This window comes from Oncorhynchus mykiss, chromosome 32, assembly GCF_013265735.2.
Source record: "Oncorhynchus mykiss isolate Arlee chromosome 32, USDA_OmykA_1.1, whole genome shotgun sequence".
NCBI lineage: Eukaryota > Metazoa > Chordata > Actinopteri > Salmoniformes > Salmonidae > Oncorhynchus > Oncorhynchus mykiss.
The window spans coordinates 14,680,690-14,700,135 of record NC_050572.1 but is presented as its reverse complement, the minus strand read 5'-3'; the positions used below and the strand labels follow the sequence as shown (position 1 = coordinate 14,700,135).

The 19,446-nt window shown below is 43.6% G+C and overlaps 1 protein-coding gene across 2 annotated transcripts in view; it reads right to left on the bottom strand.

The window, feature by feature from the left end:
* The window catches only part of LOC110487967 (cyclic AMP-responsive element-binding protein 5), a 39,058-nt gene extending 26,834 nt beyond the window's left edge, over positions 1 to 12,224 (bottom strand). The window contains exons 1-5 of one of the 2 annotated variants that reach the window (XM_036971411.1): positions 11,937 to 12,224; positions 4,384 to 4,482; positions 4,092 to 4,182; positions 2,532 to 2,641; positions 1,564 to 1,754 (exon numbers count right to left, since the gene is read on the bottom strand). In XM_036971411.1, the coding sequence (XP_036827306.1) occupies positions 1,564 to 1,754; positions 2,532 to 2,641; positions 4,092 to 4,182; positions 4,384 to 4,443 (452 nt within the window). In that variant the 5' untranslated portion in view covers positions 4,444 to 4,482; positions 11,937 to 12,224. The remainder of the gene's footprint in view (positions 1 to 1,563; positions 1,755 to 2,531; positions 2,642 to 4,091; positions 4,183 to 4,383; positions 4,483 to 11,936) is intronic. The other variant, XM_036971410.1, reaches the window with a different exon arrangement.
* Positions 12,225 to 19,446: the final 7,222 nt, after the last annotated feature.

Sequence of the window (19,446 nt, the reverse complement as noted above, 5' to 3'; positions counted from 1 at the left end):
ACAGGATCTGAAATAGACCTCTAGCAGCAGTGTCTACAGGATCTGAAATAGACCTCTAGCAGCAGTGTCTACAGGATCTGAAATAGACCTCTAGCAGCAGTGTCTACAGGATCTGAAATAGACCTCTAGCAGCAGTGTCTACAGGATCTGAAATAGACCTCTAGCAGCAGTGTCTACAGGATCTGAAATAGACCTCTAGCAGCAGTGTCTACAGGATCTGAAATAGATCTCTAGCAGCAGTGTCTACAGGATCTGAAATAGATCTCTAGCAGCAGTGTCTACAGGATCTGAAATAGACCTCTAGCAGCAGTGTCTACAGGATCTGAAATAGACCTCTAGCAGCAGTGTCTACAGGATCTGAAATAGACCTCTAGCAGCAGTGTCTACAGGATCTGAAATAGGCCTCTAGCAGCAGTGTCTACAGGATCTGAAATAGACCTCTAGCAGCAGTGTCTACAGGATCTGAAATAGACCTCTAGCAGCAGTGTCTACAGGATCTGAAATAGGCCTCTAGCAGCAGTGTCTACAGGATCTGAAATAGACCTCTAGCAGCAGTGTCTACAGGATCTGAAATAGACCTCTAGCAGCAGTGTCTACAGGATCTGAAATAGGCCTCTAGCAGCAGTGTCTACAGGATCTGAAATAGACCTCTAGCAGCAGTGTCTACAGGATCTGAAATAGACCTCTAGCAGCAGTGTCTACAGGATCTGAAATAGGCCTCTAGCAGTAGTGTCTACAGGATCTGAAATAGACCTCTAGCAGCAGTGTCTACAGGATCTGAAATAGATCTCTAGCAGCAGTGTCTACAGGATCTGAAATAGACCTCTAGCAGCAGTGTCTACAGGATCTGAAATAGACCTCTAGCAGCACTATCTACAGGATCTGAAACGTAGATTCTGAATTGATCAATGAATGTCACCGATTGGCCAGAGGAGTGACGTAAGAGTTCATCAAGGTTTGTTATACGATATCAATAACATACCATCTGTCCAGCACATGGAATGACTAGACAATTCAACTCTCTTCCTCACACACAACAGATAACATGTAAAGCTACCTTTATCTCTAGTTAGTACATTGATTTGAATGTTTAAATGTTTAATTTGACCTTTATTTAGTTAGTAACTGTATGTGTGACAGGTTCTAGAAAGCAGGACCAGACGTCAGGAGTTGAGAGGAAAGGCAGAGTCATGCCTAATCTCCCTGTTCTGCCGTGTGATAACCACAGCCATGTTACCACACCACCTTCCCCTCTCTCATCTCCCTCTCCACCTCTCTCTCTCTCATTCATAAAGGCCTAATAAATGAGACTGTCTGGGGAATGACAGCCAGCTCCAGACAGAACAAGTGATGGTTACACAGAAGAGGGGGAGAGAGGTACAGGGAGGGAGGGAGGGGGAGATAACAGAGAGAGAGAGAGAGAGAGACAGGAAGCAGGCGGCAGTAACATGATGAAGAGATGAGAAAGAAAATCTGTGTGTTTTTGTGTGTGTTTGTTTGTTTGTGTGTGTGTGTGTTTGTTTGTGTGTGTGTTTGTGTCAATCTTTGTCTCTGTGTATTTACCCTGAGTGTGTGAGCATGGAGGGGGCCTGGGTGATGACTGAGTTGGACTGGGCAGAGGGCAGTGCTTGTTGGCCAGCCATGCTGCAGCTTAGACCCCTCATACTACCATGGGGCAGTGGTTGGTGTTGGGAGTGGGGCTGTGCCTGGGGCTGATTGGCACATGATGATCCATTCTGAGGGAGATTCTGAGTCTAGAGGACAGAGAAGAGGGAGAGGAGACCAGTTATAATATGTATTCTGTTTTTGTTGTTTGAATAAATACACACTTCTACGTAACATTTTACATCTACGAGTGTGTGGCATAGTGTGTGTGTGTGTGTGTGTGTGTGTGTGTGTGTGTGTGTGTGTGTGTGTGTGTGTGTGTGTGTGTGTGTGTGTGCGTGTGTGTGTACCTGCGTGTCCGTGTGTGTGTGAGTGAGTGTCTGTCAGTTGTTTTTCAGTCTGTCTGGCTGCTTACCATGCCGAGAATGTGATCGCCTGGTGTTTGTTACCTGCTCAAACATCTAAACCAGTCTGTCTGTCTGTCTATCTGACTCTTCCTCACACTCACCTGTCACTCAAATACTTCCCTGTCAGGCAAAATCCTTACCTGCCAGATATGTCAATCACTATACCTGCCAGACCTATCAATCAATATACCTGCCAGACCTGTCAATCAAAATACCTGCCAGACCTGTCAATCAAAATACCTGCCAGACATGTCAATCAAAATACCTGCCAGACCTGTCAATCAAAATACCTACTAACCTGGTGAAGGTCTCCTATTTGTTTGTCTGTTCCATTTGCTATTTTCATACGAGAGCCTAGAAACCTAGCATGCAATGCTATCAGTATGCTGTCTACTGTGTTGGCTCAATGTGGTAGTACAGTGAATATTGTCATGATAAATGACACTTTCGTAGTTCAGGTTTCCTCCGCTTGCTGTATACGTCTGAGGATCATGAGAAATGTTGTTTTTTGCATCTGACCTGTTTGTTGTTCTGCTCCTCCTGTGCCTGGCAGAACTCCTGTTCGATCTCATTGAAGAGACCCACCTCCTCACAGTTACGCAGGAAACGGGTCGGCGTTGGGGTCTGGTCTGATCACACACAGCACAGAGAGAGAAAACAGACATTAAGCATCAAACAGATATCATAACAACCATGATATTACTATAGCCTATATCAGAGTGCACAGAGAGGTTTTGGTGACTGCAGAGACAGATATAAACCAGCATCTCCGACAGCATACAGCTAGCATGGTTTCAACATCACTACAACTATGTTCAACCTGCTTAGTGTAGCCTGTCCCTAGCTGCTGATCTTGGGTCACTTTTGCATCTTCCCCACTAATGGTTAAGGTTTGGATTGGGGAAGGGGATAAGATCAGTCTGACTGCATCTCTCCATTGTAGTCTAAACTATCAGGGTTGAAAGGTCACAAGGTCAGCAGTCAAGAGTCACAGGCTCAGCAATCCTTTGTTTTGACAGAAGATTTCCTCCAGGAGGACTGAGTGTTTACATGCCCCTGCAGGAGAGAACCCGACTGTTGGGGTCAAAGGTCAACAGAGCTGTTAAAACCCAGTCAGAGAGCAGTTGCTGCGGTAACAGACTGATAGGATCGAGAGTTTTTTTCTGAGGCTGAGCCTTGGCCACCAGTGCTCTAATTTTTTCATCAACCACTGAAGAGAGGTCACACACACGCACACACACACACACACACACACACACGCGCGCGCGCGCGCATACGAGTGCTCATACACACACACACACAACACTGCCGGCCCGCTCATTAGGCAGGGTTAGGTGGTAGCAGATTGACGAGGGCGTCATATTCTGAATTGCCCCTAAACAATGACAATTTCTCTCAACCAGTGGAACATGGGATTTTTAGCTGCCTCCACTACCATAGAATTTAGTGTCCCCTGTTCTCACACACTTTTGTCAAAGGTGGGGGCGCAAAATATTTTGCTTGTCCATTCCCAGCGTGCCTCACCAGGGTGCTGTTGGAGAGATGCATCGCTGCGGCACTCCACCAATGTTCCGGCAAAAAATTATCTCACATAAATAATATTTTTTGGGGGGGGTGTTTTACAAATGGTAGGGTTACCACATAGATGGGAATTCATAAAATTACATTTCAGGCAACACACACATCGGTAAACATGGACCGTCATCAATGCCTTTTGGACGTCTTTTTTTGGTGCTTTGATTTCCACATCCACGGACATCTGTTTTTGTCCGCTCCGGACTAAATCTGAACCAATCATAGATGGTGTCCGGTCTGGTCCAGCTTTGATTTGCCCCAAACATAGACGTCTATAAATGATGTATTTTCAACTTTGATTCAGAACCAAAAATGAACCTGATTTCAACATCTGGAAAATAAGTATTTTAAACTTTAATTCAGAAAAGAGAAGAGTGTGAAAACAGGAGACACTAAAATCTATGGTAGTGGAGGCAGTGTCGTACCGCAGTTTAAACGGAATAGAAATAATCACCATTACAAAGCTAACGTCCTCTCTATGCTGTCTATAAATGTTATTGTCACCTGCGAGGGGATCAGTCTTGATGGAGGAGAACTTGAGGGTCATCTCATGCTTGTGTCTGTGGATCATCAGGTGGTCTTCTGTTTGGAACCGCTGTATGGGGTGAAGAGAGAGCTCAACTTAGCATGCTCACATTGATTTATGGAATAATTCATCAAATGGCATGATTTATAAAATCTTTATAAAGGTGAAATCAAATATTAGATATCAAATCATCATGTGGTGAGGGGATTCTTTACTAGAGGTACACGGTCACACACACACACACACACACACACACACACAGACACTGACCTGTGAGCAGCCAGGAGTGCTGCATCCATAGGGCCGGTCCTGTTCATCATTCATCTCCATTACAAATCTACAGTCAGAGAGACCAGAGGAGAGACAAACCTACAGTCAGAGAGACCAGAGGAGAGACAAATCTACAGTCAGAGAGACAAGAGGAGAGACAAACCTACAGTCAGAGAGACAACAGGAGAGACAAACCTACAGTCAGAGAGACCAGAGGAGAGACAAACCTACAGTCAGAGAGACCAGAGGAGAGACAAACCTACAGTCAGAGAGACCAGAGGAGAGACAAACCTACAGTCAGAGAGACCAGAGGAGAGACAAACCTACAGTCAGAGAGACCAGAGGAGAGACAAACCTACAGTCAGAGAGACCAGAGGAGAGACAAACCTACAGTCAGAGAGGCCAGAGGAGAGACCAGAGGAGAAACAAACCTACAGTCAGAGAGACAACAGGAGAGACAAATCTACAGTCAGAGAGACAAGAGGAGAGACAAACCTACAGTCAGAGAGACCAGAGGAGAGACAAACCTACAGTCAGAGAGACCAGAGGAGAGACAAACCTACAGTCAGAGAGACCAGAGGAGAGACAAACCGACAGTCAGAGAGACAAGAAGAGAGACAAACCTACAGTCAGCATTTTACATTTACATTTTGGGACGGAACCTTATGTCAGGGAAAATTATCCAGGATCAATGTGACCTCAGGCAGAATCCTGACTTAACTGATTCTCCCTGAATGAAACTCTTACCCTAGGCAGAATCCTGACTTAACTGATCTGCCTGAATGAAACTCTTACCCTAGGCAGAATCCTGACTTAACTGATCTGCCTGAATTAAACTCTTACCCTAGGCAGAATCCTGACTTAACTGATCTGCCTGAATGAAACTCTTACCTCAGGCAGAATCTTCACTTAACTGATTCTCCCTGAATTAAACTCTTACCCCAGGCAGAATCCTGACTTAACTGATCTGCCTGAATGAAACTCTTATCTCAGGCAGAATCCTGACTTAACTGATTCTCCCTGAATTAAACTCTTACCCCAGGCAGAATCCTGACTTAACTGATCTGCCTGAATTAAACTCTTACCTCAGGCAGAATATTCACTTAACTGATTCTCCCTGAATGAAACTCTTACCCCAGACACAATCTTCACTTAAGATGGTTTAAGCTTAAGTATACAGATGTGGTCAAATCTATTGGCACCCTTGCACGATTCACTATTCCTTCTAAAATAAGTTAAAATTGAAAAAACAATCGATGTTTAAACTTGTATTTGTTTGATTGACAACTGTGCAGGACCAGAAAAATAATTACTTTAACTGAAATGGAGATTTTTCACTTCAATGCCAAAAATGACCTGGAACAAATTATTCAAAATTCTAATGGATTTGGTTGGAGGCAAATGATTCTCGGCAATTGTAATTTATCTCACCTGTGTTAAGTTGCAAGGGCCTACAGGGGGAAAAAAAAGCCATTCAACCAGTTTTGAAAGAGAAAACAGAAAATTCTGATCCATTGCGCTCCATTGTAAAGTGCAAGGGTGCCAATACATTTGACTGCATGTGTAGCGTAGGCCTTGGCTGTGATTCCCTTTGTTAGGTGGAAGAGAAAAACTCCATAAATTCCGTTCCTGAAGAAAAAAAATGAATTGAGATTTGAAACTTGAGAGAGAGAAAGCATTGAGACTTGAGAGAGAGGGTTCAAGCCAACCCCCAGCTGACCCTTACTGCAGCAGTGAAATGAAGATGGAGGAGGGGGGGGGGGGGGGGGTGATGGGGGGTAATTATGAACTATTAGAAGTGCTAGCTCTTCATTTTCCACTGAGACCAGGACCTAGTGAACTCTGTCACCCAAGGCATTCCTCACAGCCGTGTCAGAAAGAGGGTGTGTCCCGAATGGCACCCTATGTGGCTTTGGTCAAAAGTAGTGCACTATACTGTATAGGGAATAGGGTGCCATTTGGAACGCATCCAGAGCGTGTATGTCAGAGTCAGGACAAAAAGACTTTCAGGAGACCTGATGCCTGGATTTTATCAGGTCTTATGTGGTCTTATGAGGAGAGCTGGGTTGGTTGGTTGGTAAACTCCTTGGTATTTGCTATTGGTATTTTATTAGGATCCCTATTAGCTGTTGCAAAAGCAGCAGCTACTCTTCCTGGGATCCAACACGAAACATGAAACATGACATAATACAGAACATCAATAGATAAGAACAGCTCATGGACAGAACTACATACATTTTGTTTTGTAAAGGCACACGTAGTCTACATATCAGTACATACACACAAACTATCTAGGTCAAATAGGGGAGAGGCGTTGTACTGTGAGGTGATGCTTTATCTGTTTTTTTAAACAAGGTTTGCTGTTCATTTGAGCAATATGAGATGGAACAAAGTTCCATGCAATAATGGCTCTAAATAATATTGTACGCTTACTTGAATTTGTTCTGGATTTGGGGACTGTGAAATGACCTCTGGTGGCATGTCTGGTGGGGTAAGTGTGTGTGTCAGAGCTGTGTGTAAGTCGACTATGTAAACAATTTGGGATATCAACACAGTGATGCAGTCAGTCTCTCCTAAACTCTTAGCCAAGAGAGACTGGCATGCATAGTATTTATATCAGCCCTCTGATTACAATGAACAGCAAGACGTACCGCTCTGTTCTAGGCCAGCTGCAGCTTAATTAGGTCTTTCCTTGCAGTACTCGACCACACGACTGGACAAGAATCAAGATAAGACAACTAACTTTTGACCATAACAGTTTAATCTAAGGTAATGCCAAGTCATTTAGTCTCCTCAACTTGTTCAACAGCCACACCATTCATTACCAGATTCAGCTGAGGTCTAGAATTTAGGGAATGATTTGTACCAAATACAATGCTCTTAGTTTTAGAGATGTTTAGGACCAGTTTATTACTGGCCACCCATTCCAAAACAGATTGCAACACTTTGTTAAGGGTTTCAGGGACTTCATTAGCTGTGGTTGCCAATGCGTATTTGGTTGAATCATTAGCATACATGGACACACATGCTTTGTTTAATGCCAGTGGCAGGTCATTGGTAAAAAAATAAAAAGACTAGAGGGCCTAGAGAGCTTCCCTGTGGTACACCACGCTCTATATGTTTGACATTAGAGGAGCTCTCAGTAAAGAAAACATTTTGAGTTCTATTAGATAGATAGCTCTGAATCCACAATATGGCAGAGGTTTAAAAGCTATTACACATATGTTTTTTCAACAATAGGTTATGGTCAATAATATCAAAGGCTGCACTGAAATCTAAAAGTACAGCTCCCACAATCTTCTTACTTTCAATTTATTTCAACCAATCATCTGTAATTTGTGTCAGTGCAGTACTTGTTGAGTGCCCTTCTCTATAAGCATGCTGAAAGTCTGTTGTTAATTTGTTTACAGAGAAATAGCAATGTATTTGGTCTAACACAATGTTTTCCAACAGTTTGCTAAGAGCTGGCAGCAAGCTGATAGCTCTGCTGTTAGAACCAGTAAAGGCCGCTTTATGACTCTTGGGTAGCGGAATGACTTTGGCTTCCCTCCAGGCCTGAGGACAAAGACTTTCCTCTAGGCTCAGATTAAAGATATGACAGATAGGAGTGGCTATAGAGTCAGTTACCATCCTCAGTAGCTTTCCATTTAAATTGTCAATGCCAGAAGGTTTGTCACACTTTCCCTCACTAACTTTACAAAACTCAAAAGCAATGCTTTTCTTTCATAATTAGATTTTTTAATGTATGAATATGATGACTCACTGTTCATTGTTGGCATTTCCTGCCTAAGTTTACCCACTTTGCCATTGAAGTAATAACTAAAATAATTGGCAACATCAAATGTTTTTTGTGATGAATAAGCCATCTCATTCCATGAAAGACAGAGTTGAATTTGTATTTCTGCCCATAATTTCATTTAAAGTACTCCATCATACTTAATATCATTGATTTTGGCTTCATAATACAGTTTCTTCTTCTTTTTGTTGTGTTTAGTCACATCATTTCTCAATTTGCAGAAAGACAGCCAGTCAGATGTGCAGCCAGATTTATTAGCCACTCCTTTTGATCCATCTGTTTCAACCATACAGTTGTTTTATTCCTCATCAATCCATGGAGCCTTGACAGTTCTAACAATCATTTTTTAGCAGGTGCATGTTTATCATTATTTGGAAGAAGCAATTTCATGAATTCATCAAATGCAGCGCCTGGATGCTCCTAATTAATCACATCACACCAACAAATATTTGTAACCTCATCCACATAAGAGTCACAGCAACATCTTTTGGCTGATGTCTTATACACAATTTTAGGCCTAGCTTTTGGAAATGTGTCTTTCCTGGATATAGCCACTATATTGTGATCACTGCATCCAATGGGTACGGATACAGCTTTAGAACAAAGTTCCACCGTATTAATAAAAATGTGATCAATACATGTGGATGAACTTGGTCCTGTAGCGTTTGTAAACACCCCTGAACCAGATTTCAGGTACTGGTTACAGTGAGAAGCTTCCTCTTGAGCGGACAGCTTGATGAAAACCAGTCAATATTCAGGTCCCCAAGAAGGTAGACCTCTTTGTTTACATCACATACACTATCAAGCATTTCACACATATTATCTACATACTGACCGTTAGCACTCGGTGGCCTATAGCAACACCCCACAAGAAAATGCTGTAGATGTGAACCTGCAACTACAACACTTCAATAAAAGGTGAAAGGGTTTTGGTTCTTACCCGGAAGAGTCCTCTGAGAAGGCTTTTCCAGTTAACTTTATAAAGAGATAAGAAAGGTACCCACACATTATGCTTCCAATCGCCACCTTTATTGACAAGGTTTTGATCCACAAGGATCTTTAGACCTTAGTCTCTCTATCCTTAACCAGGGCTGTGGTCAAAGGAAGTGATTTAATTTAAAATTCCAAAATGGAAACACATGTTTGAATTGTAATTTCAGTTTACTTCCTGAATTGACTGACTTCAATTCGAATTGACTCCAGCTCTGGCCTTAACCATCATGACCATGGCCATGACCAGCCCTTAGCCTGGACGCAGAATACAATGGTCGTTCACTGGCCGTAGAGGTTAGGCACCATAATTGTAATTTGGCGGCACTGCAGTCTTTCATGAATGACCCCCCCACTCTCACACACTATACCCTTGCTACCCCTTGATAATGATGATGAGAATGGTGATGAAGATGTTGATGACAGGTTGGAGGATTTCTTATGAGCAGTGGACAGCACATTTGAACCAACATACACACACTAACACACAATCCACTTAGGCAGGTTTCACCTGAGAGAGAGTGGGGATCTGTTTAGGTTGAAGGGGACAGGGAATATACGGACACACTCACACTGTAAGTGGATACTGATGTTAAAGTTATGACAGAGAGGAGAGAAAAGAGGAGGAGGGGTAAAGAGAGATGTAAAAGGTGAGAGGAGGGGAAGAGAGGCACAGGATTAGAGCACAGAAGGAGAGAGAGAGAGAGAGAGAGAGAGAGAGAGAGAGAGAGAGAGAGAGAGAGAGAGAGAGGCAGAGAGAGAGAGAGAGAGAGAGAGAGAGAGAGAGAGAGAGAGAGAGAGAGAGAGAGAGAGAGAACGAAGAGGTAGAAAGAGAGAGAAAGAGAGGAAAGAGGTAGAGAGAGAAAGAGAGGAAAGAGGTAGAGAGAGAGAGGAAAGAGGTAGAGAGAGAGAGAGAGAGAGATGGGGGGGAGAGCGAGAGAGGGGGGGCAGTGTGCTGGTAGAGGGAGGTATCAGTGTGCTGATAGAGGGAGGGATCAGTGTGCTGGTAGAGGGAGGGAACAGTGTGCTGGTAGAGGGAGGGATCAGTGTGCTGATAGAGGGAGGGATCAGTGTGCTGATAGAGGGAGGGAACAGTGTGCTGGTAGAGGGAGGGAACAGTGTGCTGGTAGAGGGAGGGAACAGTGTGCTGGTAGAGGGAGGGATCAGTGTGCTGGTAGAGGGAGGGATCAGTGTGCTGGTAGAGGGAGGGATCAGTGTGCTGGTAGAGGGAGGGAACAGTGGACCGGTAGAGGGAGGGATCAGTGTGCTAGTAGAGGGAGGGAACAGTGTGCTGATAGAGGGAGGGATCAGTGTGCTGGTAGAGGGAGGGAACAGTGTGCTTGCTGGTAGAGGGAGGGATCAGTGTGCTGGTAGAGGGAGGGAACAGTGTACTGGTAGAGGGAGGGATCAGTGTGCTGGTAGAGGGAGGGAACAGTGTGCTGATAGAGGGAGGGATCAGTGTGCTGGTAGAGGGAGGGATCAGTGTGCTGGTAGAGGGAGGGATCAGTGTGCTGGTAGAGGGAGGGAACAGTGTACTGGTAGAGGGAGGGAACAGTGTGCTGGTAGAGGGAGGGAGCAGTGTGCTGGTAGAGGGAGGGATCAGTGTGCTGGTAGAGGGAGGGATCTGTGTGCTGATAGAGGGAGGGATCTGTGTGCTGATAGAGGGAGGGATCTGTGTGCTGGTAGAGGGAGGGATCAGTGTGCTGATAGAGGGAGGGAACAGTGTGCTGGGGAACAGCTCCGGGCAGGTTGAAACCTGCTCTGAAGCAGTCACCATATTCCGCCCCTGCTCTACATGTGCGGAGAGGTGACTTCATAGGTGCATGCATATATTTGTGTGTGTTTGTGTGTGTCACTGCTAAAAAAGAACCACCCACCCTATCATCATCATCATCAGCAGCATCATCATCATCACTACAACTTATGAAATATAGATCTGAATACTATTTTTGACTAGGTTACTCACTGAAATTGTACTACAAATTCGATAGTGATATTGAAGCTATGAGTAGCCTTCCCCTCAAATTGTTTCTGCAAATCTGTCTTGCCTATGAGTTTTTCCAACGCAACGCACAGTCAGCACATCTCCGCGGGAGACCTCAAGCAACATGACGTCATGCTCAACAATGAAGATCGCAAATACCATGGTGGGATGACGACACAAACTCAAACATTAGCATTGTTTTTGTTTAACAAGAGTTTAGGGCTAAACGATGGTTAATTTCAGCACTTAAGCAAAGGAACAGTAGGCTAAAAACAATAACGGTGAACAGGTCACTCAGTGCGCACACTCAGCATCACACACACACACACACACACCTGTCAGTTCGATTGTCCAACTTCAGCTGGTCGTGCGTAAACACTTCGGCAGTTGTTTCCGAAACAATCAACTTCCAACTTCCCCCCTTTCTGTCTAACCAAGTCCTCAATCAACTCAGGTCAACCCGGGTAAGCTGCTACTTCACATACAGATCATCTGATAACCTTCAGTCCACTCTACTGTAAATAACATGATCCGCGTTATGGATTAACCTGACCACCTCATAAACAAGCCTACAAGGTTGGGGAGTGCGGTCATACCACCCAAATAGACATGCAGCAGCCTGATGAACCAAAGCGGGACCAGCACTGCACACACTAAACTTTACACAAGCAAAATACAAATATTTCACAACATATATCAAACGCTGACTTCGAGCAAGCCTAAAAGTTGTTTTCAATCCAGCCGTACAGTTGTGGGCTATAGAAGTCAGTTGTGTAAACTTACCTAACAAGTGGAGCGGACAAGCGGCACTGAGTTGAGAGGAACCACGTTGGACTGAGGCAGGATTACAATACATTCTATTTACAGAAGCATTACATCACCCCTAAGGTGACGTCACGTGGGATTCCTGAACTTCTAAATCATTGCGGTCCCGCTTTGGATGGGCGGGGTTTACTACTACCGGGACTCGGGACAGTGGAACTAGAAGTGTATGCCGTGCGTATAGTCTACGGTAGGCTGGCATCTCGCTCGAACCGCAGCCGCCTTCAACAGCTGCCTGGGTGCGCGGGATCGGACGCCAGACAGAACTTGGGACAGAGGGGAGGAGTGAGGGGGATGTCTGTCTGTCACTAGATTTTGCGCAGAGCTGTACAGGACGTCCCAGCGTGGGTTATACCTCTGGGCCGAATGTGTTGATTTACTGGAGGCTAAGTGAATGAGTATGATATTGTATTTCGAGTTACTTTCGAGATTCCGTAATGGCTTTTTATGTCAATAAACACGAATCCACATTGATTCCTGAGCCCAGTGGTAAAGCAGGCTACAGGACCACGTGTCTCAAACAAAATACACGTTGCCGGTGTTGTGTCGAAAATCTCTCCCCCCTTCTAATTTCCTTAATGTTGTGGCTAGAGTCAAATAATTTCTGTTTTAATTTTGTGGCTAGAGTCAAAAACTTTCTGTGACACACACCAGAGTCAAATACTTTCCAAAGAACAAACCGAAATTAATAATTCATGTATGTGTGTTGGGCTGACATAGAGGAGGGAGTAAAATGTTGGCAAGCAATAAACATTTCAGAACAGCTATGGCTGAATTACTATCCTTAAACTTTCAAAAATACTAGTCGAATAAGACATGGGAGAGATGACGAGATCAGTGAAATGTAGGCTAAACTGACAACGGAGTGAAAGAAATCTCAACTAGCAAGCAAGTCCCAGCAATGAAGAACGCGGGGGGATTCTGTCAGGGGGGAGATTTTCGGCACAACACCGGTACCAGGGAGAATTTCAGACCAGGTCTTGAGCCACTCATGACCAGGTCTTGAGCCACTCAGGTCTTGAGCCACACTGAAACGTTGACACCAGTAGTCCGTTAGGAGGTGTAATGCTGCCTCAGATTGCCTATAAAATATGGGCCGGTGACGGGATGACGTCTTGTGTCTGATGAAGGAGTGCAAGGGACAGTTTATGATGTTATGCAGTGACTGAGTGAAAGTCATTCTTACTATCGACTAAAATTATTTCACTTAAAGTCTATAGGCTTATTGTTGCGTGGTCAAATTTGGCTACCGTGTCCATGTTTTTTGTAATGAAACTTCTGAAGCTAATTCATTATTACTATGGTAGCTCACATATAAACATTGCCATGCAGTTGTCAAAGGGCTCTCTCAGTCTTCATTCTGCTTCCTGCGAGGCTGTATCTCTAGATCATTGGCACTAAGTTGACCATGTTTCTGTTGAACCTCTAACTTTTTAATTAGATTAATATGCCATATTTGGCCAGGCCTACATCTACATGTCCTGCAGAGGCTGTAGACTGTGTCACGCCCTGGCCATAGAGAGGCTTTTATTCTCTATTTTGGTTAGGCCAGGGTGTGACTAGGGTGTTCTATGTTCATTTTCTATGTTTTGGATTTCTGTGTTGTTTGGCCGGGTGTGGTTCTCAATCAGAGGCAGCTGTCTATAGTTGTCTCTGATTGAGAATCATACTTAGGTAGCCTTTTCCCACCTGGGTGGTGTGAGTAGTTATTTTCTGTTTAGTGTGTTTCACACCTGACGGAGCTGTTTTGGTTGTTCTTTTGTTGCTTGTTGAAAAGTGTCCAGCTTCACCATTAAAATGACGAACACGTACCACGCTGCACCTTGGTCCTCACCTTCTTCCACCAATGGCCGTTACAGACTGTGTGATTTGGACATGTATTCGTAACATTTCTCGTATGATTGCTGATCTAGGATCAGTTCATCCCAGTCCATGCAATCTTATTCATTGTGATCTAAAAGGCAAAACTGATCTTAGATCAACACTGCTACTCTGAGAGGCTTTATTAATATGGTTGTGTGGTTGATGTTGGCAAAGTGTAAAACCAAACTAAACCCTCTGACTCTGTGACTCACCTCCAACCAACTTCAGATATACTAATAGGCCTAGTGGTGACCAGGCAACCATGAAAACAGGAAGTAGTGATTACGGCACAGGGCCGCATTCTGGAGCTGCTCTTCCTCATATGGAACTGAATCACTGAGATTCTGTTGTGTTCAGGAGGGGTGTGTTCACGTCACATTACACACACTGACATGTCAAGCTAGCTGTGGGCGTCCATGTCACTCTGTGGGCAGGTCAAGAAAACATTGTGTGTGTGTGACTGTGCACGTTCGTACATGACTCAGAGTGAGAGAGACCAAGATACACAGAACAAGAGATGGAGAGAACAAGAAAGGCAATGACAGACAGAGTAAAGAAATACAAAAATATATAGAGAGAAGATAAATAGTTATCTTGTTGTAATAACTGTATTCAGGCAGACAGTGAGACTCCGCGGATGGCTGAGAGCAGACACTGGTTCAATCCCAAATGGCACCCTATTCTCTTTATAGTGCACTACTTTTGACCAGGATCCTTACTGCTGCCGTTGAATATGGTGCCATTCGGGACACAGCCACGACTGCCGTTAGAGCCACAGCTATAACTCCACCGTTATTATCAGCCATTACTATCTGCCATCTTCAGCCAGCCTTTTAACATCTTTTTATTGCCCCTAGACGCCTGCTGTGGGCCTTGCGTCACCCTGCCTGTAGATGTGTGAGGGAGACAGGACAAACAGAGACAGGTTACTGATCCCTATTCACCTGGGTCAGAGCTCCGGCCTCATGTACAGAAGATATTGACTATAATGTGTGTGAGTTTGTGCAGATGGGTGTTGTAAAAACTGGTTAGAGTTGTGGTTTGAATAAAGGACTGTATCTTGATGTTACTGTTGCTGGTTAGAGTTGGGGCTGTCATGGCGTTGTGTCCATTAAAACAGATAGGAGGATTGCAGTTGAATGGGCTGGTGCCCATTTTATTACTGTAGTTTGAATCATGAAAGGATATCACAGGATGGTGAACTGGGAAAACAAGGGATACTGTAGTAGAGTATACTAATGGGATATTCAATTCTTCATATTGTGTGATGTCAGAGGTGACACCACACGTCCAAGATGTGGTGGGGGAGGGGGGCTATTTCAATAAACAGATATGGATACGTCATCTCACATTTCATAGTTCCATGCAATGTGTGTTGTACAGACAGGGGGCAAGGGTGTTTTCCTGGGGCCCAGAGTTTTTCCTGGTCTGGTTGGCTAACCAAGTGGTTCTGAAACCTGTCCTTGTGGTCCCCCAGACGGTGTATTCCAGAACTACCACACCTAATTATCAAGCCCTTGATTAGGTGAATCAGGTGAACTAGTTCAGGGCTAAAACAACATTGTTAAACGTCTGGGGGTCCCCGAGGAGAGGTTGGAGAACCACTGGGCTAACATAACTAGGTAAAACTCCGGACCCTAGTTGGAGGGTATAACATAGTAATAAATCAGCTATGAAATAGTTTGGGCTAAGTTTTATATGGGCTATGATTTTTTCAAATCAAGTCATATGGTCTAAAAAAAATAGGCAACAACTGTGATTGGACAATAGAACTAACAGGAATGAGTTGCATTGTTTAGGCCTTTGCACCTGTAATTAAGAAAGTTACGCACACAGTATGCAATCACTGTTGTGTTAATTGATTCATTCCAGTCAATCATTTTGGATTGATAAGGTCCAGGTAGCCTAGCCACCCAAAGTTTATATAAACAAAAACATTTTTTTTGTACTTTTACCCCTTTTTCGTGATATCCAAATTGGTAGTTACAGTCTTGTCCCATTGCTGCAACTCTCCTACGGACTCGGGAGAGGAAAAGGTTGAGAGCCATGTGTCTTCCAAAACACGACCCTGCCAAGCCGCACTGCTTCTTGACACACTGCTTGCTTAACCCTCAAGCCAACTGCAGCAATGTGTCAGAGGAAATACTGTCCAGCTGGCAACCGAGGTCAGCTTGCAGGTGCCCAGCCCACCACAAGGAGTCACTGGAGCACTATAGGACAAGGAAATCCCGGCCGGACAAACCTTCACCTAACCTGGACGACGCTGGGCCAATTGTATGCCGCCTCATGGATCTCCCGTCATGGCCGGCTGTGACACAGCCATGGTTCAAACCCTTGTCTGTAGTGACGCCTCAAGCACTGCGATGAAGTGCCTTAGACCGCTGTGCCACTCAGGAGGCCCGAAATATAAACCACTTCATTACATTCACATTTTCTCTAAACACAAATAAATAGGCATATTTTAGGCTATAAATACATGAAGTTACTGCTTTGTTTCCCCTGGCCAGAGGGGTTCAGAGGGCACAGGCTTCTCTAGTCTACCTGCAGATGTGGTAGGCTACAGGTGATCAGACTGAAGCACAGATTAATTGTGCACAAGTTGACAGATCATGAGGCAAATCTGTCTAAACTACTGTACTTTATCTCTATTTTCAATGCTTTTGTGCCCCTATTTTTTATCAAACCGAATCAAAAGTGTTTGGGCCTATGCCAGCTTGCCACACGTTTGCAGGCGGCCCTGATGTGCTGATCTCTGCAACATAGACAGATGGAAATCACCACATAATGCTACAAATTAAGAAACATATCCTATATGTACAGTTGAAGTCGGAAGTTTACATACACTTTAGTTGGAGTCATTAAAACTAGTTTTTCAACCACTCCACACATTTCTTGTTAACAAACTATAGTTTTGGCAAGTCGGTTAGGACATCTACTTTGTGCATGACACAAGTCATTTTTCCAACAATTGCTTACAGACAGATTATTTTGCTTATAATTCACTGTATCACAATTCCAGTGGGTCAGAAGTTTACAAACACTAAGCTGACTGTGCCTTTAAACAGCTTGGAAAATTCCAGAAAATTATGTTATGGCTTTAGAAGCTTCTGCTAGGCTAATTGACATCATTTGAGTCAATTGGAGGTGTACCTGTGGATGTATTTCAAGGCCTACCTTCAAACTCAGTGCCTCTTTGCTTGACATCATGTAAAATCAAAAGAAATCAGCCAAGACCTCAGAAAAAAATTGTAGACCTCCACAAGTCTGGTTCATCCTTGGGAGCAATTTCCAAACGCCTGAAGGTACCACGTTCATCTGTACAAACAATAGTACTGTCACGCCCTGGCCACAGAGAGGCTTTATTCTCTATTTTGGTTAGGCCAGGGTGTGACTAGGGTGGGCATTCTAGTTTCTTTATTTCTATGTTTTTGGCCGGGTGTGGTTCTCAATCAGAGGCAGCTGTCTATCGTTGTCTCTGATTGGGAATCATACTTAGGCAGCTTTTACCCACCTGTGTTTTGTGGGTAGTTGTTTTCTGTTTTGTATTTGCACCAGACAGAACTGTTTCATTTTGTTCCACGTTATTTTGTTTCAGTTTGAATAAATAATCATGAATACGTGAACTTTGGTTCTCTTCTTTCAACAGCCGTGACAAGTACGCAAGAATAAACACCATGGGACCACGCAGCCGTCATACCGCTCAGGAAGGAGACGCGGTCTGTCTCCTGGAGATGAACGTACTTTGGTGCGAAAAGTGCAAATCAATCCCAGAACAACAGCAAAGGACCCTGTGAAGATGCTGGAGGAAACGGGTACAAAAGTATCTATATCCAAAGTTAATCAAGTCTTCTATTGACATAACCTGAAAGGCTGCTCAGCAAGGAAGAAGCCACTGCTCCAAAACCATCATTAAAGAGCCAGACTACGGTTTGCAACTGCACATGGGGCCAAAGACTTTTTGGAGAAATGTCCTCTGGTCTGATGAAACAAAATAGAACTGCTTGGCCATAATGACCATCGTTATGTTAGGAGGAAAAAGGGGGAGGCTTGCAAGTCGAAGAACACCATCCCAACCGTGAAGCACGGGGGTGGCAGCATCATGTTGTGTGGGTGCTTTGCTGCAGGAGGGACTGGTGCACTTCATAAAATAGATGGCCATCACATAACCCTGACCTCAATCCCATAGAACATTTGTGGGCAGAACTGAAAAAGCATGTGCGAGCAAGGAGGCCTATAAACCTAACTCTGTCAGGAGGAATGGTTCAAAATTCACCCAGCTTTTTGCGGGAAGCTTGTGGAAGGCTACTCGAAATGTTTGACCCAAGTTAAACAATTTCAAAGGCAATGCTACCAAATACTAATTGAGTGTATGTAAACTTCTGACCCACTGGGAATGTGATGAAAGAAATAGAAGCTGAAATAAATCATTATCTCTACTATTATTCTGACGTTTCACATTCTTAAAATAAAGTGGTGATCCTAACTAACCTACGACGGAATTTTTACTAGGATTAAATGTCAGGAATTGTGAAACACTGGGTTTGGCTAAGTTGTATGTAAACTTCTGACTTCAACTGTATGTTCTACTGTAAAAATATTTTTACTTAGTACCTCAACATTTTTAGTATCATGCAAGTCAAAATTTCAAATCTAAAAATATTGACTTGCATATCTCGAAATGTTGAGATAGTATAAACATTTTTATCGTTATTGGGGGTGGCGAGAATGGGATTTCATATTTTGGTGAGCTCAATTCGCCGATTCTCTAAAGAGAAATCAAATAATTTACAAGATAAATCAAGTCATGAACTGTGTGGAATTGTATTTTTCGTTAAGCAAATATTAAAATCAAATGTATTTGTCACATGAGCCGAATAAAACAGGTGTAGACTTTACGGTGAAATTCTTACTTACAAGCCCTTAACGAACAACGCAGTTTTAAGAAAATAGAGTTAAGAAAATATTTACTAAATAAAATAATATAATAAATAAAATAAAAAAATAAGGGTGTTAATGCAAATAGTCCAGATGGCCATTTGATTAATATTTGGGGTTAGAAGCTGTTAAGGAGCCTTTTGGACCTAGACTTGTCGTTCCGGGACCGCTTACCGTGCGGTAGCAGAGAGAACTGTCTATAACTTGGGTGACTGGAGTCTTTGACAGTTTTTTGGACCTTCCTCTGAGTATAGTATATAGGTCCTGGATGGCAGGAAGCTTGGCCCCAGTGATGTACTGGGCTGTACGCACTACCCTCTGTAGCACCTCGGATGCTGAGCAGTTGCCATACCAGGTGGTGATGCAACCGGTCAGGATGCTCTCGATGGTGCAGCTGTAGAACTTTAGATAACCTAGTTCAGCACATAAACGTGGTAATCAACTACAATGACCATAATCCATTGTACCTGTTTTTTTTACGGCTCGTACAGAGATGGATATACTTTTACGTCTGGTATGTTAAGTTAGATACGCACAGACCACATAGACCGCATGATAGATTAATTTACACAACACAATAACGAGAGGGATAGAGATAGTTCGTGAAAGTATTGCCTTATCTACTTTGAAGAACTACTCAAATGATTTAATCAGAAAGCGCTGCAGCATGCTT